At 49.7% G+C, this 23,653-nt stretch overlaps 1 protein-coding gene across 1 annotated transcript in view; it reads left to right on the forward strand.

Moving 5' to 3' along the window:
* Positions 1-23,368, forward strand: part of UBE2L3 (ubiquitin conjugating enzyme E2 L3) — a 41,899-nt gene extending 18,531 nt beyond the window's left edge. The window contains exons 3-4 of the mRNA XM_027847498.1: positions 10,106-10,292; positions 20,627-23,368. Of these exons, the coding sequence (XP_027703299.1) occupies positions 10,106-10,292; positions 20,627-20,781 (342 nt within the window). The 3' untranslated portion in view covers positions 20,782-23,368. The remainder of the gene's footprint in view (positions 1-10,105; positions 10,293-20,626) is intronic.
* Positions 23,369-23,653: the final 285 nt, after the last annotated feature.

Here is a 23,653-nt window from a genome sequence, read left to right on the forward strand (position 1 = left end):
CCAGCCCTCCCTCATCCACATCTCCCCGACCCAGTGGATCTGGTGGACTTTGCCCCCACAGCAATTCTCATGGCCCTCCCCTTTTCTTTACTTGTGGCCACCACCCTAGTTCTGGCCCTGCCCATTGGTCACCCTCCTACAAGTCTCTCCCCTCTCCAGTCCCTCTTCTCCTGACATTTACCCCGTGTGGAATAGTGGGAAGATCACAGGGCTTGAGATTAAAGCCCCGGACTCAAATCCTAGTTCTACCACTCCCTGCTTGTATGACTATACAGCAGTCATGTAACCCTGGCGCCTCCATTTTCTCATCTGTAAAATGGAAGGATTGGAATAGATGGCATCTCAGGTGACAGTCCTTTTTAATTTTATGGGGTTACTAGGCAGCACAGAGATAGAGCACTGGGCTGGAGATTCAGGAAGACCTTAAGGCTCTTACTAAGTGTGACCCTGGGTAAGAAAGTTAACCTCTGGGCTTTAAGTTTTCCCACCTATAAAATGAAGAAAATCATAGCGTCGATTTCACAGAATTATTGTGAGGATCAGGTGAGATAGGACATTTTGTGAAGCATTTGCCATCTAAACACCGCCATTGATTAGGCTTGATCAGCACACCAAGTAAAGGCCTTTAGGGAACTCGGACCCCTGTTCTAACACTCCCTTCTTTCCATCTTTACCATAGCTGGGAATGGAGCTCTTAATCCCCTTAGTTTTTTTTCCTTTGGCTTATTGCCCTGTGGCCTCATTGGGCTTCCTTCCATAGCTCTCCAGTTCAAATGAATGATAACCAGTACACACTAACCCCTTTTTCTACTTTGTGCAGCTGGTTTTGTGAACTTTCATTTATCTCAGTATAAGTTTAATTTTATTAGCGGTAACATCCTACTTGCCCAATATCATTTTGGATTCCTGCTCTTTCATGTGATACATCAGCTGTCCTTCCCCACTTTATGTCATTTAACTGACATGACAAGCACGATCTCTCCCATTTCTAAAGTGATTTATAGTTTGCAGGGCTCTTTCTTTACAATAACTCTTGAGTTAGTGTAGGTATTATTATCTCCATTTCAATGAGCATACCAAGCCCCAAGAGAGATGGACTGGTTGAGTGGCAGAGTCAGGTTTTCATCCCTGCCTCCCTTAATCTAACCACCCCCTTACTACCCCTTACACTTCAATTAGCCCCTTCCCCTCCTACTTCCTGTTGGGTAAGATGAATTTCTATACCCAGCTGTGTGTGTATATTTGCTGCTCCTTCTCTGAACCAGTCCAGATAAGAGTGAGATTCAAGCATTGTCTGCTCTCCCAGTTTTCCCCTCCGTTGTAAGATCTCTTTCTCATACACCTCTTCTTCCGTGAAAATTTTCCCCATTATTTCTCTCCCCTCCTTTTCTCCCAGTAAACCCTTCTTTCTCACCCTTCCATTCTTTTTTTGAGATCATCCCAACATAGACTCCTCCTGCCCGTGTAGGACTTTGTAGACTCCTCCTAACTACCCGAAGGAAATTCTTAATAGTTACATGTGTCATCTTCCCACATAGGAATGTAAATAGTTTAGTATTAAGTCCTTTATGGTTTCTCTTTCATGTTTACCTTTTTATGCTTCTCTTGAGTCTTGTGTTTGAATGTGAGATTTTCTATTCACCTCTGGTCTTTTCATCACGAATGCTTGAAAGCCCTCTATTTCATTAGATGTCCACATTTCCCCCTGTAGTATTTAGATTATTCTCGGTCAGGGGTGGGGAACCTGTGGCCTCGAGGCCACATGTGGCCCTCTGGTTCCTCAGATTTATTCTTTGAAGTTTGGATTCAGTCAGAGGGCCACACTTGAGGACCTATAGGGCCACATGTTGAATTGTTTTTTTCTGGCTGCTTGCAGTATCTTCTTCTTGACTTAAGAGCTCTGGAATTTAGATTTACTATTCCTGGGAATTTTCATTTTGGGATCTCTTCCAGGAAGTAATAGATGGATTCTTTCAATTTCTGTTTTGCTCTCTGGTTCTGTGATATACCAGAAGTCAGCTAACTAGATAGAATACTTACCTAAAAGGAGCAAAGCGAAGGAACAGAGATTAAATAACAGTGATTAGTAGGGCCATGTCTGGAGGAAGAGATGACCACGGCTGGTGTTTTCCTTCGTAATTGCTTGAAATATGATTGATGTCTAGGTTCTTTTTTTTTTTTTATCGTGAGTTTCAGGTAGTCCAATAATTCTTAAATTATGTTTCCTCAATCTGTTTTTCAGATCAGTTATTTTTCCAGTGAGATTGTTCACATTTTCTTCTATTTTTTTTTCAGTCTTTGACTTTATTTAATTGTTTCTTGATGTCTCATGGAGTCATTAGCTTTCATTTGACCAGTTCTAATTTTTTAGCAGTTCTTTTCCTCAGGGAGGTTTTGTATCTCTTTTAGAGCAAGCTTTAATTCTCTGTTCATAATTTTCTTGCATTGGTCTCATTTATTTTCTCAGTTTTTCCTCTGCCTTTCTTCTTTGATTTTTAAAATAATGTTTTGCTCCTTTTTTTTTCTTTTTAAATCTCAGTGAATTCTCTTCTAGTGATTCTTTTTGGGCATACGTCCAATCTCCATTTTTCTTTGAGGCTTAGCTTGTATATATTTTCATGTCATTGTCTTCTTAGTTTGTGTCCTGAGCTTCCTTGGTCAGGCTTTTTTTTTGTCGTTCATTTTTCCAGCTCATTTCTTGACTTTAGAATTTATGTTACAGTTGGGCTCTGTTCACTGATGTGGGAGCGATGGCTCGATCTGGGGGGCCTGTAAGTTTTCGGTACTTCCAAAGTGATGTGATCCAGGAAGAGTTTGGTCACTGTCCTCCTGCTTTGTGCTCTGGACCTATGCTCCCTTGTGACCACAGACTGTAACTGTTCTCCACCCTGAGTAATGGGTAAAGAAGCTACCAGCTGGCACTGGTTCTGCCCCTAGTGCAGAGGTCCTCTGTAATACCTTTCTGACCAAGTATTTAGTTCCCTTCCCGTCTGTAGACACTAAGGGCTGTGCTGCCGCTATCTCCAGGCTCCACGGCTGGCGCAGCAGGCAGACCTCTCAGTCAGTCCTCTAAGCTGGCAGAATGAAATACAGTTGCTTGTAGGTGTTGGAGTTCCTCTCAGAATCTGATGAGGCATTTTTAAAAAGTTGTTTAGTGGGTTGGGTTGGGAGAGCTCAGCAGAAATGCTCAGTTCTTTCTGCCATCTTGACTCCACCATCTTGCCTTCACCTAGTGGCAGGGTGTGGACTTGTTTCCTGATCCTTCCCTGTAGCAAACATGCCATCTCTGCCTCCTTTCAAGTTGTCGACAATGGTATCAGACAGCACAGGGCCAAGAGAACTTCGCAGGGCACCTGTCCCAGGCATGCTTGTTAACCCAAATGCATTAATGATACATTGGTATAATTTTAGGTAAAGTCAGTCTGCAGCCATTTGTTAAATGCCTACTGTGTGTCAGCTCTAAGTGCTGGAGATAGAAATAGGAAAAAGAAGCCCTTCCTTCAAGGAGCTTCCAATCTAACGGAGGAAGACGACATAGCAGGAAGCTGAGGAGTAGGGGCCTGAGAAGGGAAGGTAGCCGGTGGGCTGGGGCTGGTGGAAAAGACCAGAGGAGTGCAGCTGGGGGGAAATGAAGCTGTGGCTGGCCTGGGCCCCCTCCTTCCGTGGGGGTTTGGGGAGGAAGTGATCCTCCAGTGAGTGAATAGAGTGTGTCTTGGCTCAGGTACTCATCTAGTAAATCTCAATGGCATGGAGGTCTGTTCCTGAACCCACTAAAGCTCCGTTAGGTGCTGCCCAGCCAAGTCTTGGAAGAACGTGATGGTCATTGGTACAAAGTGCAGGAAAGCTAGTTTGAAGATGCTGATTGGCGGGAGCTGGGCCTTGTCTGCCCACGATGCTGCTTGCCAGGCCCTGTTCTGGTTCCTCCCATCCAGAGCTCCCACGGCCCTTGGTAGTGGACAGGTTGGGAGGAGATATGCTGCCAGGTGGGCAAGAGAAGGCCTTGTCCTGTGTCTTTCCACAGGGGGAGCGGGAATAGTGTGGGGGCATTGCAGGGAAGGAATGAAAAGCATTCAGTGAGCGACCCCTGTGGGCCAAGCACGCGTACGCAGTTAGAAGCATCCAGATGATCAAGTTGAAGGAGAAGACACAGGGCCTGGGGAAAGGCCTGGCAGCCCCAGGGGTGCAGCTGTGGCAAGGTCCACAAGCCCTTCGGTTAGATGGGTGGTTAAGGGAGAGTGCCCGCGGGGACCAAGGGGCTTCCCATCTCATTGGAAGGAGTCCTGTAAGCAGCCACACTCCTTTTGTGCCCCCTGGTGGTGGCTCTTCCACCACTCAGTGGTTCCCCTGTGTTCTGGGACTGCCAGGAACTGGGGAGGAGGCCCCCACTTTACACCTGGTGAAACTGAAGCCTAGAGAGTGGGGTGGGGGCCTGCCAAGGGTCACAGAGTCTTCTGCCCCCCAGGTCAGAGCTCTTTACAGGGAAGCAAAGGGGCCATGATGGGTGGGGCCAACTGCCTGAAACGCCTCGGGGGATTTGAGTTTTGATATGAGTTTGATCTGAATTTTAAAAGCTCATCCTTCTGCATCATCCTCTCAGATATAAGCTGCTGAAAGTGGAAGAGGCCCCAGCTCAAATTGTGGTGAGCTGAGCTGTTCCTCCCAGGAAGTGCTGCTGGTGGAGGCTCTCAACCCTTCAGGGGCCTTAGAGATCCCTGCAGGTGCCCGTGGCTATTGCCCCCGACTGGCAAACTCGCTTCTCTGGGCAGCCTTGATGGATGGCCTTGAGTAGAAGAAGGCTCTTCCTCTCCCTGAGCCAGAGTTAGCTTCCAGGGAACTCCCTCGTGCTGTTCTCAGGGTTCTGCCCCTTCATCCTCTGTCCTTCTGCCAGTCCCTGCAGCCACCTCACTGGCCGGCCAGCTCTGCCCCAGATTCGAGCCTCTGAGTTGCCGTTCTTTGGCCTTTGCTCCTTTGATCGGGCATGGTCAGGCGCATGGAGAGGCCTTGCGAAAGCCACTTCCTTCATGAAGGCACACGCCCTTTGCTTTGTACTTGTCCTGTGCCATTTAGGACTCTCAGTGGTGGAGCAGCACACTGTAGTACTGTACAGTCAGCCTCTGTTTGTGCGTGCAGCAGGTCCCTGGAACATCCTGGCCTTCCGCTTATGCGTACCAGACATTGACGTGTAGCAGCTGTTCTCAAAACGTGTCCCCTCGACTACTTTAGGGGGTCAAAACTGTTTTCATGATCATACGAAGGCATTTTAATTTCTGATGCAGTGAATGTTTGGTAGGTATAACCTACCCAGAAGCTCTTTGGGGAGAAGGGCCTTCAGTCATTGTTCTGATACTGGAAAATCTGAGGCCTGCTTTATTAAAGTTATCTGCTGATGCATCTTATTGGAAACATAGTATCATAGATTAGAATTGGAAATGAGACTTGAGTTCACTGAGTGTAATTCCCTCATTTTACAGATGAGGAAACTGAGGCTTCGAGAGGCTAAATGACTTGCCCAGAGTCACTCGGCTATTAAGTAGCTGAAGCAGGATCAGAACTCAGGTCTTCTTGGCTGAAAGTACAGAGCCCAATGCACTGCACATTTGAACTCATTGAAGGATGCAGTCCTTTTAGCCTTTGTGCCCAGCTTAGTGCTTTGAACCAAGCATAGTAGACCGAGGACCTGTAGGGGCCTGGGAGACTGCCTGGTACAGAGGAGGAGCCAGGGCTGTGGCCAGAGTCCCAGAGACAGTTGTTGTCTGAGGCCAAGTTTGCCCAGAGGCTGAGGCTGTCTCTAGTGAGACCCTCACGCTTTCTCCTGGGCCAGGTTCCGGGAGCTACTTGGGAGCTTTATTATGTATTGTGAACTCACTTAATAGAATCGTGGTCACGGAGAGTTCTTTCTAATTTTCATCTTTTATTGTGAACTTAAATGCCTGAACAGAATATTTCCAGGCGCGGAGCAGCTCGTCAAGGGTATTGTGCTTCCCTCTCAGGCGGCTCGCTTTTTTCAGAAGCATTTCGAGCCCACGTGTTATTTTCAGAACCGTCCTGCTTGTTTGTGCTCCCTTCTGATCTTCCTTCTGTTGCTTCTCGAGAAAAGAGAAACATGTCAGTGGCTCCTTCTCTTTCTTTGTCTCTGTCTGACAGTCTCTCTCCTCTTTTGGCATCTCCCTCCTCCATCCCCAGTTAAAAGCCTGAGAAAAAGGAAGAAGAAGCCTGGTCCAGTGGAGTCCACGTCCCCTGTGCGTCTCTCTGTCCTGCTCAGGTCCCTCCGCCACGTGGCAGGAGGGGAGGCCCAGGGCTTCGGCCTTCCCGGTCTCTGTTGCCATCGCTCTTCTCGGCTCCTTTCCTTCTGCCTCAGTTAGCGCTGCCCCGATTTGCCACTCTCCTTTTTGTCATCATTTTGATAATGTGGCGCCAGCCCCGTTACATTCCCTGTCTGCTGCCATTTTCACCATGGGTGGGCACTCTTTAGAGTCTTGTTTGCTTTTCTCTTCTCCCTCATCATCCACCCTTCAGGGCAGGAAGCTTGTTTTCCTTGTGAGTGTTCCCTGGCGCTATCCTCGGGAATGCCTTCCCTCCCTTACTTGTTTCCCTGGTGAAATTGATATATTTCAGCACCAGATTGGGTGTGTGTGTGTGTGTGTGTGTGTGTGTGTGTGTGTGTCTAGGCCTGCTCTTCACTCCTGGCCTAGCTCAGGTCATATATATATATATATTTTTTTTTTTTTTTGATGAGGCAGTTGGTTTTAAGTGACTTGCCCAGGGTCACACAGCTGGTAAGTGTCAAGTATCTGAGGCTGGATTTGAACTCAGGTCCTCCTGACTCCAGAGCCAGTGCTCTATCCACTGCGCCACCTACCTGCCCCTCTCAGGGCATCTCTTTTGAGCCCCTCGAACCCCACAGCTAGACATGACCTCGCTCCTTACGTTTCTCATTCAATTCTCAGACGGCTGCTATTCCCAGCAAACATGCGTACAAGTAGTAATGCTAGGGACTGAGGGGCAACTGTGATGTTTAGCTTCATGGAGGCTGGCCCAGTGTGATAAAAGTTCTGTGAGAAGTCTGAGGGTGAAAAAGGTCATGAGTAGCTTTGGAGGTGGGGAGAAGTGGTGACTCTGATACCTAGAGGTGACATTGGATTTGGGCTTTAATGGAAGAGCAGCAATCCATCCATGTGGGATGGGCACGGGAAACAGTGAACAATGGCTTGCAGGACGTGTATCGCGTTGGGTCTGTATTAGGAGAAGAAAACAGTCTGGTTTGCTTTGATTGTAGAGGGAGCTAACGGGGACGGTGGCTGGGGTGCTGCCTCTGGAGGCAGGAAGCCCTGAGTTCAGATGTGACCTCTAGACACTTGGTAGCTGTGTGGCCCTGAGCAAGTCACTTCACCTCTGTCTGCCTCACTTTCCTCAACTGTAAAATGGGGATCAGTTTACATTTCAGTGCCTGGAGCACAGGAGGCACTTAACAAATGCTTGTTCCTTTTCCTTCGTGAGGGAGAATAATATAGCTATAAGGCTGGAGAAGTAGGCTGGCACCAGATCGTGCAGTGTCTTAATTGCTCTTTCATTTAGTAGGAAAATAAGGACCTATTGAAAGATGATAGTAGAGGAGTGACCAACTCAGCCAGAACATGGTCATCTGGTTCAGCCGCCTTTCTTGACGGTAGAGACTGAGGCTCAGGTCACGGGACATCTCTTGGGCCCCACAAGCCATTTCTCTACTTCTGGCTGCCTAGGAGGTGAATGGTCTGGGCAGGCCAGGACTGGGGGTAGCTGAGCTTGGTAACTGGATGTCAGGCTGCTGGCAGGCAGAGAGAACTTTGAGATTTTCAGCAGGTGACAGGCCCTGGCTGCTGGCCCACTCCAAAGAACTGAAGTCCAGATGTAAGAGCGAGATTTGGGGGGGGCCGTGATTGTGAGTTTGGAGTTGGGGAAAGGGCTCCATGCTGGAGAGAAAGATGGAGGGGTGCATCTTGTGTTCTCTGTCTCCTGCTCATCCCACCAACACACACTTCCGTCTCTAGCGCAGGGCCTTGCCCTTAGAATAATTTCCTAATCAGGCCTTTTCAACACTTCTTAGAACTTTGTATTCTTCTCTTGCTATCTTTAAGCGTTTCTCCGTCACTGCTAGCAGAGAAACAACCTCTCAGAGACAACAAGGCAAGGGAGCATAGTATATAGAGCTGGATGAGGCTTTAGGGAGTCATTCTGCGGATGGGGAAGCAAGTTCAGTAGCATTAATAGCAAACTAAATAAATCCCCATCTAATGCCAAATCTCCATCACGAGGCTCAAATCGAAGTGGTATCAGGCCAAGGAAGCAGTGCCTCCAGCTTTCAAACTCTTTTCAAAATCAAGAGAGCAAGTGTTTGAGTGAAAGTGTGAGGCACACAGATTCTCTCCAGAAGAGGTGATGGCCCTTCCCGAGAGGGAAAGATGATTTACTCGATGGTATTCAGTCAGTGGAAGAGCCAAGACTTGGAGGATCCCTGAGTTGGAAGGGTCCATCCCCTTGACAGCATCACTGTTTACCCAACCTTCCTCCCCAGAGACAGCCTCGAGCACTGGACCTGGAGTCAGAAAGGCCTATGTTCTTATCTATCCTCAGACACCTCTAGTTAGGTGACTTCATTAACATCTGTGCCTTAGTTTCCTCATCTGTAAAACCTACAGAGGTCTAATGGGCTATATTTGTAAAGGACTTTGTAAAGCTTAAAGCACTAAATAAATGCTTCCTGTAATTATGATTATCATTGTGGTTATTCTTAATATGATGATGTTGAGAGCTTGAGCACCAGCCCCCGCTTGGGGCAGTCCATTTCATTTGGAGGTAGTGCTAATTGTTAGAAGGTGTTGCCTGACTTCAAGCCTAAATTTGCCTCTTGGCAACTTTCCTCCCATTATTCCTGATTCCGTCCTCTGGGGTCAAGTGGAACAGCAGACCCACAGGTCAGCCCTTCACATACTCGAAGATGGTCTCTTGACTTGGAATTCAGGGTTCTTTCTTCCTACTGTGCTGTGCTAGGAGGAGAATACCTTCCCAGATGGGAAGGTTGTGATGGTGGATATCTTAAAGAAGCAGTTGGCATCTAACCCTTTGACCTCAAGGAGAAAAAAAGGGGGGCCAGGGGGTCCCAGGCCATATGTCGAGAGGGGAAGGTTAACAACACTACTTATATCCCCATCAGGGACCTTGTTCTGTCTGTGAAGTTTTTGCCACATGATATTAGAACCTATCCTCTGAGTCACTCTTTACTCAAGGAAGCCAGAGCCTATGGGCAGCAAGATGGTGTCCTTGAAAAAAGCTGGCCTTCAGGTCCTGGCTCCAGCGCTCGGTAGCTGTGTAACAGCCATAGGTCATTCCTGCTCTTGGTGCTTTGCTTTTCCTGTTATGTTTTGACTACCAAAGATCACATTGATTTCCTTATGTTTTGACTACCAAAGATCACATTGATTTCCATTAATGAAATAGGACACAGTTGTGGGTGCCTAGTACTGGGAATAAGGTGCCAGAACCAAAATTGATGGAGGTGGGCTGCCCCTTGGGTAGTCATCCCAAAGCTCTCCGCATACTCCAGAGGTCTGTTGACATAGGAGCTGCTGGGATCTGGGTTAGTGCTGCGAAGAAGTCGGTCTGCAAACCTTGAGCAGAAGGTTTGCTATTTGAAGGGCCTATTCCAGCCCCTGCCCTCCTCGAGCTTCCTGACCAGTGAGGACCATCACAACTTCTGGAGAGAATCTGTGTGCCTCACACTTTCACTCAAACACTTGCTCTCTTGATTTGGAAAAGAATTTGAAAGCTAGAGGCACTGCTTCCTTGGCCTAATACCACTTCAATTTGAGCCTAGTGATGAAGGAGATTTGGCATTAGATGGGGATTTATTTAGTTCGTTTTTAATGTTACTGAGTTTACTTATATGAAATAGCTGAATCTTTCCCTTTGAACTATTTAATGCTTGACTTTTAAATTGCATTCATCAGAGCTTTCCAAATTGACAAGTTAAAATCCCGCTGATCTACATTATCCACGTATCAGATCTGTTCAGACTTAGCTGATTTTGTGACTAGCCATTCCTTCAATCTCTCTCTGTCTCTCTTCATAGGACAACCCTCCATATGACAAGGGAGCCTTCAGAATCGAAATCAACTTCCCAGCAGAGTATCCATTCAAACCACCTAAGATCACTTTTAAAACAAAGATTTACCACCCTAACATCGATGAAAAAGGGCAGGTCTGTCTGCCGGTAATTAGTGCTGAAAACTGGAAGCCAGCAACCAAAACTGACCAAGGTAAGATGTGCCCTGGGCTCATCCCTCAGGTGGCCATCCCAGGGTCTCGGTGTCCCCCGAACATGCTCTTTGTCTACTCTGGGTACGTCAGGAGGTAACTGACTCACTGTGTGATCATCTGGGCAAGTGTTGGGTGATCAAACTCAAGTAGAATTCGTCCCTGCTGTCACAGAGTGAAGTAGAAAACCACAAATTAGCATTATCTGTGTTTCTTTTGTTGCACATTTCCTAACTGCATTTTAATCTGGTTGGGCCACACTGGGAATTTTGCAGCCAACTCATTTGACATGTCTGGAGTAGACCAAAGAAAGTGAAGGGGAATGGAGGAGAGAGGCCCAGGAAGTGATGCTAAGTGTGGGCTGAATTACCTGGGCACCTGAGACACTTCTTCCTGGCTTCCCAGCAGCCCGGCCAAGTGCAGCAGAGCAGAGGGTGCCCGGGGAGCCCTGGGACATAGAGTTAGATGGCATTAGGCTTCGAGATGACCTGAGCCCGCTGGTCCATCGCTGTTGCCACGTTGGGTCCCCCACTAGACTGGGAGCCCCTCGAGGTCCGTGGCTGTCCTTTGCCTCTTTTCATGTCCCCACAGTGCCTGGCACACAGTAGGTGCTTCCACAAAGCCTGTTGTTGATGAAGATGGCATTTGGCATATGATCACTGAAACACTGAGGAGTCAAACTCCAAGGCAAGCAAGTCCCTTTGTCCCTGAACTGGCCCTGCCCCCCAGAGAACAGCACAGGAGCTGGAGAAGGCCCTGCTGGGTTACCAGTCTGCTCTGTGGATTCACACAGACTGGAGTGGAGTCAGGAGATTTGACTTGGAGTGCTGGCTCCGCTGGTGACTTCACCGTGCCGGCCACGTTAGTGCCAGGTTCACTGGTAACTTCATCATGCCAGCTACATTAGCACCGGCTCCCCTGGTGACTTCTCCGTGCCAGCCATGTTAGCGCCGGCTCTCCTGGTGACTTCACCGTGCCAGCCACATTAGCACTGGCTCCCCTGGTGACTTTACCATGCTAGTCACGTTAGTGCCAGCTCCCCAGGTGACTTCATCATGCTAGCCACGTTAGTGCCAGGTCTGCTGGTAACCTCACCGTGCCAGCCACCAACCAGCTCCCTCGGTGACTTCACTGTACCAGCCGTGTTAGTGCCGGCTCCGCTGGTGACTTTGCTGTGCCAGCCGTGTTAGCGCCGGCTCCGCTGGTGACTTCGCCGTGACAGCCACATTGGCCAGTCCCTCATTTTCTGTCGGCTTTACTTTCTTCAGGTCTGTACTTGAGGTGAACTCTCCGCGCTCTCCAGGCCCTTGCGACTCCAGCACTGCGGGGTCTGTGAACTACATGGCCTGGCAATTCAAAGTCGCTGAGCCTTCTTTGGACCGAAAGGTTTCGTGCTTACCCTTAATGTAGTCCCATGTTCAGGGTCTGAGCTGGAACATTAGCTTAGACTTTCCTTTGAGGCTCATGTTGTTTGAAGTCCGTGGGAGTGTTGAGAGCACCCTGTGAGCTGAAGGCCAGCAGACTGAGCTCCCCACTGGGGGCGTGAGGCAGCTTAGCGCAAGTTCTCCCCTCCAGCCTTCTGACTTGGTTCCCGGGGCACGTGAAGTCAGGGGCCGAAGACTGTCTCCTGCATCTCTCGCTAAGTGGTCAGTCTGAACCAAGGCCCGCACATCCCCAAATCCTTCGCCCTCTTTTTTAGAAGGGGGTGTCTTCCACCTCCTTGTCTGAGGGGCATCTGAGTAAATGTCAGGAGATTCATGTTCAGGTCCAGGTTTTTGTGGCCTTCAGTGTTCACAGTCATCAATGGACTGAGACTCTTGGGCTCCTCACCTCCCAGGCGCCCAGTGGATGACCTCACGGATGAGGGAGGGGAGGGTCGGAGAGGGGCCGTGCCACAGCTAAGCCAGTATGGTCTCTGAGGCAGGCCACCCACTTCCCAGTATCCTCATCTTGAATCTTGCCTTTTTGTGTTGGGGTGGTGCTGGTTGTGAGGGTCCAGTCAGATCATATTTGTAAAACACGTAGTGCTGCACTTGACACATAGTAGGCACTCTAGAGCTGCCTGTGCTCTTCCCGTTCTCACCCCCGTTCAGGGCCCAGCCTGCTTTCCTCTTCATTCTGGGACTTATTCTCGGGGACTACTTGGGGCGTGTTATTTCTTCCTGCTTCTTCCTGTCAGAGGAGGTGGTAGAACCTGATGAGAAGGCTGTAGCCTCTGTGAACAAGCTTCATCTTTGGGCAGCAGGGGCTCTGCTCTCGTATGAACCTTGGGCCTCTTGGGCCTCCGGCTTTTGACTCACCATGGAGCACAGTGAGGCTGCAGATCACAAGGTGGAATCTCGTTTGGAGCCTTGTTCTCCTCAGGAATGCAGAGATGCTACAGCTTCAGCCACAGGCCTTACTAAGTTGGACGTTAGGAAGACAGGGCTCTAGAAAGTTCTTTTTTGCTGCCCCGTAATGGAACAGAGGGAACCTTCCCACCCCCAAGCCTTTGCTGGGGGCACAAGGTCTGGGAGGGCCTCCTAGGCCAGAAGGAAATCAGGCCCCAGTTCCATAACGAAGTGAAGACCAGTGGTACCAAGCCTGGCCCAGCAGTCAGGGAGGCTCTCCAGGTAATGCTGGCCTTGGCATCAGGCCTTTCTCAGCTGCTGCAGCTGGTGGTGAGAGGGCGGCCTCAGCTTCGGTGCGGGGATTGAGTGCTGATGGGAGGGAAATCACAAACACCCACCCCAGGCGAAATGTGCTCAGTCTTAGCAGGTTCCTAACCTCCACTTGTGTCTGCCTGGCCTTGAGACTCCCTGGCTTATCCCTGGTGATTGATTGCTAACAGCTTTAAAGAAAAAATTAGGGACATCATTACCTTCCATTGATGTTTTTAGGTCCCTCCCCTCTGCCCCCCATAGGACTTTTCTTGACTGACCGTTCCCCCTCTACTCTCCATACTGTCATTGAATCATTGACTCCAGGAGCTGGAAGAGATCCTCCGGTCCAGGGGACCAGGAACCTTTGTTAAAAAAAAATTTGGTAACTGTATCTCACTATAATTGGTTTCCTTTAAGTCTTTGAATTTTACTCTATGCTTGAAAAGCATTTTGAGAAGGGGTCTATAGGCTTCTCCAGACTTCCAGAGAGATCATAATGCAGAAGAGGTTAAGAACCCCTAATGTAGGCTATTGCCCTGTGTGCTCGGGAGCCTGCTTCTACAGTATCCCTGTCAAGTGGACCGTCCAGCTTTGGCACTCGCCGCTTCATAAGGCTTCCAATTCCATGTTTGGACCAATATAATTATTAATTGAGGGCAGCTAGGTGGCACAGTAAATAGAGTGCTGGGCCTCAAGTCAGAAAGATTCATCTTCCTACGTTCAAATCTGGCCTCAGATACTTACTAGCTATGTGACCCTAGGCAAGTCACGTCACTGTTTGCCTCAGTTTCCTCATCTCTCAGATGAACTGGAGAAGAAAATGGCAAACCACTCCAGCGTCTTTGCCAAGAAAACCTCAAATGGGGTCATGAAAAGTTGGACACGACTGAAAAACAATTGATCAACAGAATTATCTATTGTATTTGATGTAATTATCACTCTACCAGGAAGACAGTGAGAGAAAAATAAAACTAACACTTGGTCCCAGCCCTCGTGGAGCCAGCCAGAGGCTTCAGCAGAGCCAGGGGACTTTTATGTTGAGTCAGAATCTGCCTCCCCTAGATGTCGGCCCAAGGGGGCTTCCCCCCACCCCCCAGGATACACAGAAAACAGAGGAAGCTGACTTCTCCAAGAAAACACTTCTGATCATTTGGAATAATTGGGACCTTCCCCTGACCCCTTCCGGGCTCCTCAAACTCTCTAGGCTAAATATGCCCATTTCCTTGGATCTATTCTTAAAGGAACACTTATGTTCTTTGCCCTTTGTGCCTGGTACCCAGCATACCAGTCTAAACAGAAAGGACACCCGTGCCCTAAGGAGCTGCCAGGATGCTGAGGAAGGAGAGACAAGTACAGACAGAGAACTGCTGCTGCTGGGTGGCTCTGAGAAAAGCCGATCTTTTTGGCAGCCTCGTGAGCCAGGCTGAAGGCTTGAAGGCAAGCGGGGAAGCCAGCTAACTGGATGCCAACTCCACAGTTGTGAACAGAGGTTGAAGGACCACACGCCATCTTGATACTTACTCACTTAGTAGTCAGTCAGTCGGCCAGCCCTTAGGAAGCAGGTGCTGTACTAAATCTCTGGGATGGAAAGAAGCAAAAATCAGGCTGTCTTCTCCAGGAACTCACAGTCAAGTAGGGGAAGAATCCACACCAACAACTCTCTACAGATGAGAGGCATGCAGGATAAGTGGCAAAGCTGGGGGAGCCAGGAGGCAGAAGGAAATACTCAGGAGATTGAGCGTCAAGGTCAGTTACCAGCAGGAGGCCAGGGCCACTGGATTGTAGGGGACATAGAAGGGAATAAGGTATTCTGATGCCAGGAAAAGTCGGAGGGGGCTAAGTTAGGAAGGGCTTTACATACCAGTGAGGGCATTTGGTATTTCATCCTGGAGGCAGTAGGGAGCCATGGAGTTTATGGAGTAGGCAATGACAGATCACTTTGACAGTTGACTTGAGGATGGCCAGAAGTGGGGTGAGACATGAGGTGTCAGAGGAGAGGAGGAGGCAGATACAGGAGACGTGAAGGTGGGAGTGACAGGACCTAATGACTGATTGAATGTGGTTGTTGAGAGGGGGGAGTTGGGGATGAGCTGGGGGACTGGAAGCATGGCGGTGCTCTCCAAAGTACGAGGGAGGCTGGGAAGAGGGGAGGGTTTGGGGGGGGGAATCAGGAAGTTTGGGGCATTTTAGTTTTAATCGTCTACAGGACATTAACTTGGAGATGAAAGAGTGAAGGCCAGCAAAGAGCTTAGGGCTGGACAAGTGGATTTGAGAGTTAGCAGCATAGAAATGATCATTCAAACCAGGAGAGCTGATGAGATTTCCAAGTGCAGTAGGACAGACTGGGAAGAGCAGAGGGCCCAGGACAGAGGCCTGGGGGTCATGACCTACAGTGAGAGGGCATGACCTGGAGGAGGAGCCATGGTCATACAGGTAGGAGAAGAACCAGGAGAGAGAGAACCATGGAGGAGATGATGAACCGTAGCAGAGAGGTCAGGGAGAATGATAGTTGAGAAAAGGCTGCTGCATTTGGCATCCCAGAGGTCCTTGGGAGCAGGACCAGGCAGTTTTGGTGGAATGATGAGGTCAGATCAAGACTGCAGAGAGTGAGAGGAGAGAAGTGGCTCTGCTTCTTGTCAATGGCTTCTCAAGGAGTCTACCCACAGAGATGAGAGAGATGGGTAGAGGGCTCTCCTGGCTGGGCTGGTTTGGGGCATGTTTGTTGGCAGTAGGAAGGCATCCAGGAGACACGCAGTGAGGAAGCCAGGTGACCAAGGGGACGGTCTGCTGGAGATGGGATGGCTTGTTGGTCAGTAAGCATTGATGACTGACATCGGGAGTCACTCCAGGTTTGTGAAGAGGAGAGTGACCTGAATGTGGCATTTATCAGGAAGGTTATTTGGGCAGCGCTGTGGAGGTTCAATGGAAGAGAGCAGAGTGAGGGAGAGCAGGCTGGGGGCCTTCAGTTATGAGTGCGAGTGAGAAGACCGGAAGCCGGAGGAGAGAGCTCAGAGTGCAGATTGCAGAGGCACTAGGAGCGAAGAGGTGTCAGCAGCTGGCAGGTTTTCAGGATGCGTCCCTGCCAGTCCTCCTTCCTCCTTTCCCCTTGCTCCCAGCTTCCCTGAGAGTGCTCAGTGCCCCAGAGCCAAGCACCTTTTCCATTCTTCGTCCTCCTTGGCTTTGATGGTGACCACATATATCAAAGGCTTCAGCGAAAGACAGCCAGATCATTTAGGCCTTCGTCCTCTGGCGAGAGAAACCGTCTTGACGACTCCGTTGGAATATTCCCAGGAACCTCCAGGCTCTTAGCTTCTTCACTTTCTGAGGAGAAGGTGACCTCCACCAAATGGTCTGCTGTGGGCTGGCCTTGAACTTTCAGTGGCAGGGATGGGTGTATTCTGGCAGCTCCTTCCAAACCCAAAAGGGTGAGATGATGGCCCAAACGAGCTCAGCTCACAGAGGCTGATCACTTCAGGGTTGGCCATAGTGGCAGCAGTTAAGGTAGACAACGTAGGAAGATGTGGGTGGCATGTGGAGGGGGGGCCCACAGCGGTGGCTGGAGTAGGTGGCCCTCCCCAAGCCGTTCAGCGTTTACCAGGCGGTGCTCCCAGGAGCTCTCTGGAGGAGGCTCCCCTCTCAGCTTAGGTAAGAGGAGTTGTCTGACCCTGGAGAGGAAGGAGGTCCCCTGGGGGCCAAGAGGGCTTTTGAGGTGAGAAAAGGGGACAGCCACCTTGATTCCTCCTTGTTGGGGCCAGTTTTCTGACAGACTGTTCCCCCTTTCCCTGTAGATGCTTACTTCCTCCAAAGTGGCACCGTTCCAAGGATCTGTGATCTCTCAGTCCTCCTTCCTTTTCTTCTCACACTGATGCCACACCTTCTACATCTTCTTAAATAGCTATGAATTGGGGTGGGGGGGGATTTCCTGGCCTTTTGGCCAAGGCTTCTGCTAGCAGCAGCTGTTGGCCAATGGCCAGCCTCTTGAGTTCAGGCACACCTGCCTGAGCCGCTGTAGCTTCACTGCTCAGCCTTAGGCAACCCACTGTGCCCTCCAGACCATGGCAGGACCTCCTAAGACCCCCAAGGGAAGACCCCTAGGACAAAGACAGAACCTGCGAGAGTTTGCTCCCTGAGCTGCAGACAGGACTCTGGGTGTTAGTGTAGCTCACTGGTCCTGAGGGACAGGCTGCAGATTGTCTGATGTGGGTGATGCCGTCTTTGTTTAGGAGTTGGGCCTTTTCTTCCGTGTCTCAGGCTCCCATCATACCCATCGTTAGCGATGTATACGGTGCATCATCTTGGGAGCCAGGGCAGAAGGCTTCAGAAGAAGGGAGGCCCCCTCCCTAGCCTCCCCTGGGCTCGGCCCACAGACCTGGAGAACTGGAGAGAGCGCACAGGGCGGGGGCCTGAAGACCTTGCTGTAGACAGACATTTCCCGTGGAAAAACCAGACTTAGGACTGCACGAAGGGTCATCCTGGCAGAGAGCCCGCTCTAGGGTCCCAGACACACGGTCCATAACTCTGCTTGCCAGTTTACAAAGCACTTCCTTTACCAAACGCTTCTCGGGGGGCTGGGCTAGCAACATTGTGCCCGTTTGAGAGAGATGGACGGAGCTAGGAGCAGGGGCAAGGAGCTTCTTGGAGGCTTAATGTGGGGAAAGTAGCGGGTGCCCCCCTCACTCAGGCCTTCGGGCGGCTGCTTGAACGGCCACTGGCTGAGGCTGGGGGTGATGGGGAGTCTTGTTCCAGCGGGGCTTGACTTAGGGCCAGTTCTGAGATTCTGGGTGTTATATTAGCCCCGTTTTACAGATGAGGAAACTGAGGTCCAGAGGGATACGAGTGGTTGCACAGCTAACCAGTAAGTGGCAGAGGTAGGTTTCAGTCCCACGGTTTTTCTGCACTGCTTCTACGGAAGATGTCATCAGGAGGCACGGTCTTGCCCTCCTTCTGAGCCCCTCCTTCCCTGGGGAACAGACACGCCCCGGCCCCTGCTCCCTGCCACTCTTCTGCGTTCTGTTCTGTCTTGGGGCCTTCCAGCTCTTTTAATCTGAGCTCTCCTCCGGGGCCAGCCTCCTCTTAGGGCTCAGTGGCCTCTCTCGCCTCTTCCCCACATGCTCCCTTTGCTCCTTGGGCTGCTGCCGATGCTGCCATGTGAGTGCCTTCCCCCTCCTCCCGAGCTCCGGGTCTGGGAGAGGGTCCCAGTGCTTCGCTGTACTCCCTGGTCTGCTGCTGATGGTGCCCTCTCTTCACTTGTGTTTTCACGTCCTTTAATTCCGGTTTTATTTATATTTATATATATATTTATATTTATTCCATCTCCTCCCTTTAATCAGATAACCTTGCCTCATATTTACTGAAAGAATCAAGACCAAACACCTGTGAGCTGTCCTTGCTGCAGAGCCCAACAGCACTGCCCCCTCTATCTTAGGACCGTTCTCACTTTACATAAATTTACATTATGCAAATTAAGCTTTACATAAAGAATTCCGGAAGAAATCCACATTCCCAAAAACCCCTGTGTGAACTTTACTGTACTCCACTGTGCCAGAAACCCTTCAGTTGAAAGGAAAAGATGGAGGCTTAGATTGAGACCTCTGGGCTGCTCCACCACCAGCCGTTCTGTGTCTGTCCCCAGCCCCCGCGAGTCACCCGTCCTCTCGTCTCCTATGTCTGTTCCCTGCGTGCTCTTCCTCTCGGCTCCAGTCAGACCCCTCCTTGGCTGACCCTGGCCCTGGATTGCTCCTTTTCCTTCTCTCCCTTCTCTGTGGCAGGCCTTCCCTCCTCCCTCCGGCCCTCACGTCTGAAGGCAAATTAGTATTATAGAAAAATCACATTAGTAAGGTCTGTGGAAGGCATGCTTACATAAAGCAGGAACGGTCTGGAGTCAGAGGACCTTGGACCTCCTCAGTCTCATTGGGTCTTCGTTGAAGGCCCTCCTGAAGAAGCCTTTTCTCGATCCCGGCCTGCTCCCCTTTCCCTGCCGAGTTTCTTAGAACAAATGATAGTGGCTAGGTTTTTACATATGACGAAACCAAGACTGAGGGAGGTTCTGCATCTTGCACAAGGGCATGCTGTTAGTGTGACAGACGCAGATTTGAACTCCTGTCTTTCCAGCTCCCACTCCAGAAGTAGTCAAGACTTAGAATGTCTCCTTCCTCACTATTTCTTGTCTGTCTGGTTCAGCCCTGTGCAATCCAGCCTCCATTGTCCTCCCTCAGCAATGAAGCTTGTTTTCCCAAGTGACATCTTTATCCCCAAAGCCTTTTCTTTTTCCTTCCCTTGGCTTCCAGGATACCGCGTCCTCCCGATTCTCTCTTCTTTGACTCCTGAATGTGGGTCCCCCTCTGGCAGCTTATCTCACCCTCCCCCCCACCCCCTCTCCGTGCACGTGACTCCCATCTTGCTCCAGCTACAGTCTCCATTGGATAACTCTCGGAGCTCTCTGCTGGCCTCTTTCTGATGTCTTAAGTCCAACACATCCACGGTGGAATTCATCATCATCTTCAAACGCCCTGCCTGTTGAGGGCACCCCTTCCTCCCCATCGCCCCCATGCCAAGCGCTCTTGATTCTGCTTTCTGCTGATCTCTCCCCTTGTCCTTCTGGTGCCACCACCCTCGTTCAGGCCTTTCCATTCAAGGCCTTCCGTGGTCTGGTTCGGTCTGACTACTTCAGTATTGGGGATTCCCTTACAACTCTGTCTCTCTAAATCCTTCTCTTCCTTCAAGGTCCCAGGCAGAGATGCTTTCCCTGACCTCTCAGGCATCAGTGTTTTACCCTCCTGGCTCCTTCATCTCATTCTAACCCTAGTTATTGGGGTATGAGTCACCCCTCGGGTGAGAGCCACGTCATTTTCATTCCTCGGTTCCCCTGCACCCAGTGTGGGCTTGTCTCCAAATTAGGTGCACGGTGGCTGTTGCATCTGTTATTCTGCCTGCTCCGTTAGCAGATATCACAGGATGCACCTACGGACCCCTTTCCTACTTCAGCTTCTTGGGAAATGGGGTCCCTGCTGGAGTTGGGCGTCATTGTTCCCCTTCTGAGGAGAGTAAGATACACCGTCCTCGGAAATGCAGCAGAGCACGTTGTCACAGGCACCCCCAGCAGACATTGTGATGGGCAGCACCTGGGGGGACGAGCAGTCAGGTATTGGCCTAGAACCTCGAAGGCTGGCTCTTCAGGCCCCTGCTTGACCGCTGGTTGAGTGATGTCGTGGCCTTTCTTTGTAAAAATGAGCTTGGATCATGGGTAGTTCAAAAGAGTGCCGAACCAAGTCGTGGGCCCTGCATTCAGATCTTGACCCTGCTGTTTACCACCTGTAGGACCATGGGCAAGTCATTCACTCTCTCTGGCCTCAGTTTCTTCACCTGTAAAACGAGGGTGTTGGTTGGAAATCGGTGAGCTCCAAGGCTCCTTCCCACTCTGGGTCCACAATCATCCTGAGGTCTGTTCTCGTGCTAATGGTCTGTGGTTCTGTGATTCTTTTTAGAGGTTTGAATCCTGATTAAACTGAAGAGCCTGTCCTCTCACTTCTCCCTGACTCCTAACACGTGGGTGGGAGTGTTCATTTCCCATTGTAGTGCATGGTTTTGTGTGGGGGTCTGCACCCTGACGACAGCTCTCAGTAGAGGCTCTGCCAGGTTAGTGATGCGAAAGTGAATGCTCTAACCACTGACAGCCCTTGTCCTTCTCTTGGCAGTCATCCAGTCCCTCATAGCACTGGTGAATGACCCCCAGCCTGAGCACCCCCTTCGGGCTGACCTAGCTGAAGAGTACTCTAAGGACCGTAAAAAATTCTGTAAGAACGCTGAAGAGTTTACAAAGAAATATGGGGAAAAGCGACCCGTGGACTAAATCTTCCGTGATTGATTCCAACCAGGGCAAGCGGCAACCCGGAGCAGCAAATTTCCAACACCCCGCAACCAGGACTCTTTGGGAAATTGATAGGGGCCACCTCCTGGCGTTAACTTGAGGCAGTTACTAACTTTCTACAGTTTTCTTAATCAAAAGTGGTCTAGGTAAACCTGTAAAGAAAGGATTAAAAATTTAAGATGTTCTAGTTCTGATTTCTTTGTTTTAAAAATCACTGCTTCAATCTACCTTAAAGGATGGTGTGTTCTTTTCTTGCCCAAATCTATCCCAAATCTTCAGTTTCTCTTCAGGTTTAAAACAGAAAGTTAGTGAGTGGTGCACACTCCTGATCCCTCCCTTCCCCTTTGTAGGTCTTATTTTATTGAGTTCATTTTAATCACACTCCCTGTCCCCAGAACAATGCCTTGGGAATCTCTCCCCCCACCCCAACCCTCATTCAACCTCTTCCCTTCCCCCCCATCCCAAGCCCTGAAAAAAAAATGGCCTAAAACCCAGCAGTCCTATTGCCCGCCCTCCCTGCGGTTTTGTGCTTTGTGAGCACGGTTTGTGAGTTTGTAACATCTCAGAAACCCAAATGAGGCCGAACCCCAGGGTGAAGTCTGTGATGAGGAAGGAGTCTGGCTGTTGTGTAAATCCGGCTGATGTTATCAAAACAATGTCATTAAATGGGCAAACCCCTGATTGTCTGCTTGTGTGTGTGATTGAATTACAGCCTGGCTCCAGAGCTGTCAGCACTGGGCTGTGTGTTTTTGTACTGGGAGTCTTTGGGCTAACTAGCTAGAAGACACATGGGCCTCCTGACTGACAGTGGCCAGTTGGAAGCAGCTTTTGGAATGGGCTGGGCAGGGTTCATACCCCCTCTTCTCCTATTAAGATGCATACTGATACCACTCACAGGAGATGTCCTGTGACAGTGAAAAGCTAATTCTATTGACATTGTTTTCCACGGGAGTATAGAACTTTGTATCAGAATGGACTCAAAATTTTTGGCAAAGTTCCCCCTTATCTCCAATATTGAATTCTTTGATTATCTTAGAGAAAGAAATTTGAGTTTGGGATTCTGCTTGTAACACCTAAAGGTGTTACTCATCTGGGTCAAGGTCATCACCCTTCCTCCCCGCCCCCTGTCCCTTTTTAGAGTCATTGAGAAGAGCCTCTCTGGGGAGGGCAGCTTCTCTTTCCTTTGACCACTTTGACTGAAACAAGGCATTGCCCCCTCCCTCTGGATGAGGCACCCCCGGGGAAGAAACCTGCCTTCACTTGGGAAAATCTTTTGCTGTCCTTTAAGGATGGTTGTTCGGGTTTTGTTTTGTTTTTTAATATTACAAGCATTTTGATGGCTTTTTTTGGTAGAAATAAAAAGTGATTATAAATTTGCAATCATATGGAATTAAAAGGATTAAAATGTTGCTGTCTCTTAAAAATAAATAGCTCCCCCCCCAATAAATAAATGAATAAGATCCTAGAAAATATCCATTGTTGATACCCAGATATTTGCTGTGGTTAATTCTGGTGACGTGAGATTGACGACTTTCTCGGTTTTTTAGATCTTGTCCCAAATGATCTCAAATCTTTAGCCTCATCTAGTTGCTGAGGAGGAGTAGGTCGTGGAGGAGAGGATGTTCAAGAGCTTAACATTTTTTCCCCCGGGGCGTTGAGACATGTAGGGTATTCTGCTTTCTGTTTGTGCAAAAGTGGGAGGTTTGTGAAGTTTTCATTTGTCAGTGACCACATTGCTGGCCTGTAAATATCCCCAGCTTCTTCAGCCCTCTCCAAGAAATAGGGTGCACAACTGCATTTGGGGTATGCCCGTGTTTTCAGGGGGGCGGAGGGGCGCCCATCATCAACACAACCACCACTGTCTCTTCGTTTGCTGAAAATTGGTACGGACTTTGTTTCCCGACTTCTTTGGATTTGTAATAAAATGCCAGATTCTGTCAAACAAAAGCGTGTTTAGCTCCTACATCAGACTCCTACCTAGACCAAGCCACTGTCTGTCCTGTTACTGCCTCTGAACGGGAAATGTTTGCCGTTCTTTGAAACTGTCTGGTCCTTTCCTCTTTCGATAACACTTGCTTCTCTCTCATAGTGTGTAGACCTTTCTGATTGTCAGCCTCTCAGGTTAATGCCATTGAGAGGGAACCTCCGCAGCCCGGCACTGGGAAAGTGTGTGGATGTGAGCTCACTTGATGCTGTTCTGGGCCACCGGGTGGGCAACAGATGTAGAACAGTGGGTTTTATTGTTTGCCTCAAAGCTGTGGCTTTTCTGTAAAGAGCTAATGAGGGGGAGTTGTGAAAGGGGGTGGGGGGTGGGGGGAGAAGCTTCTGCCATAGTGAGAACCAAATCGTTGTGTATGATGGTGGATGAGGAGGTGCTGGCTGTCCTTGGATCACTCAGGACTTCACTCCTGCTCCTTAACTGTTCCTGACAATGTGCTGAATTCTCAGCATCCCTTCCCTTCCCCGAACTACAGCATACTCTACCCCCACCACCACCTCGTTGTGGTATAGACTTTCTAAGGTTCTGCGATTCCATTCTGCTACCCTAAATAAAAGTGCTCTCAAAGGTTTTGTGGCATGACTTTTTGTTGTCAGACCTCCGGCGGGGCCTAGAAAAAGTAAGCAGTGTGTTGCCCTGAACAGACCACATCATCACCATTTCCACTCATGTCCATTGATGTGGAGAAGGATACGCTGCCCTGGGGCTCTCTTGGTCTGGAGAGATGGTCTCCAGGGTGTATCCTCCGGGAAATCCCCCAGGTAGGGTGATCCCTGTTCTGAATCATACCCCCAGGCTCCAGAGTGGCCACACTGGCTCCTGAACGGCAGGCCTGCTGCCTTCTTGTCCCTCCGT

The sequence above is a fragment of the Vombatus ursinus genome, unplaced genomic scaffold (assembly GCF_900497805.2).
Source record: "Vombatus ursinus unplaced genomic scaffold, bare-nosed wombat genome assembly UNPS02015411.1, whole genome shotgun sequence".
NCBI classification, from domain to species: Eukaryota; Metazoa; Chordata; class Mammalia; order Diprotodontia; family Vombatidae; genus Vombatus; species Vombatus ursinus.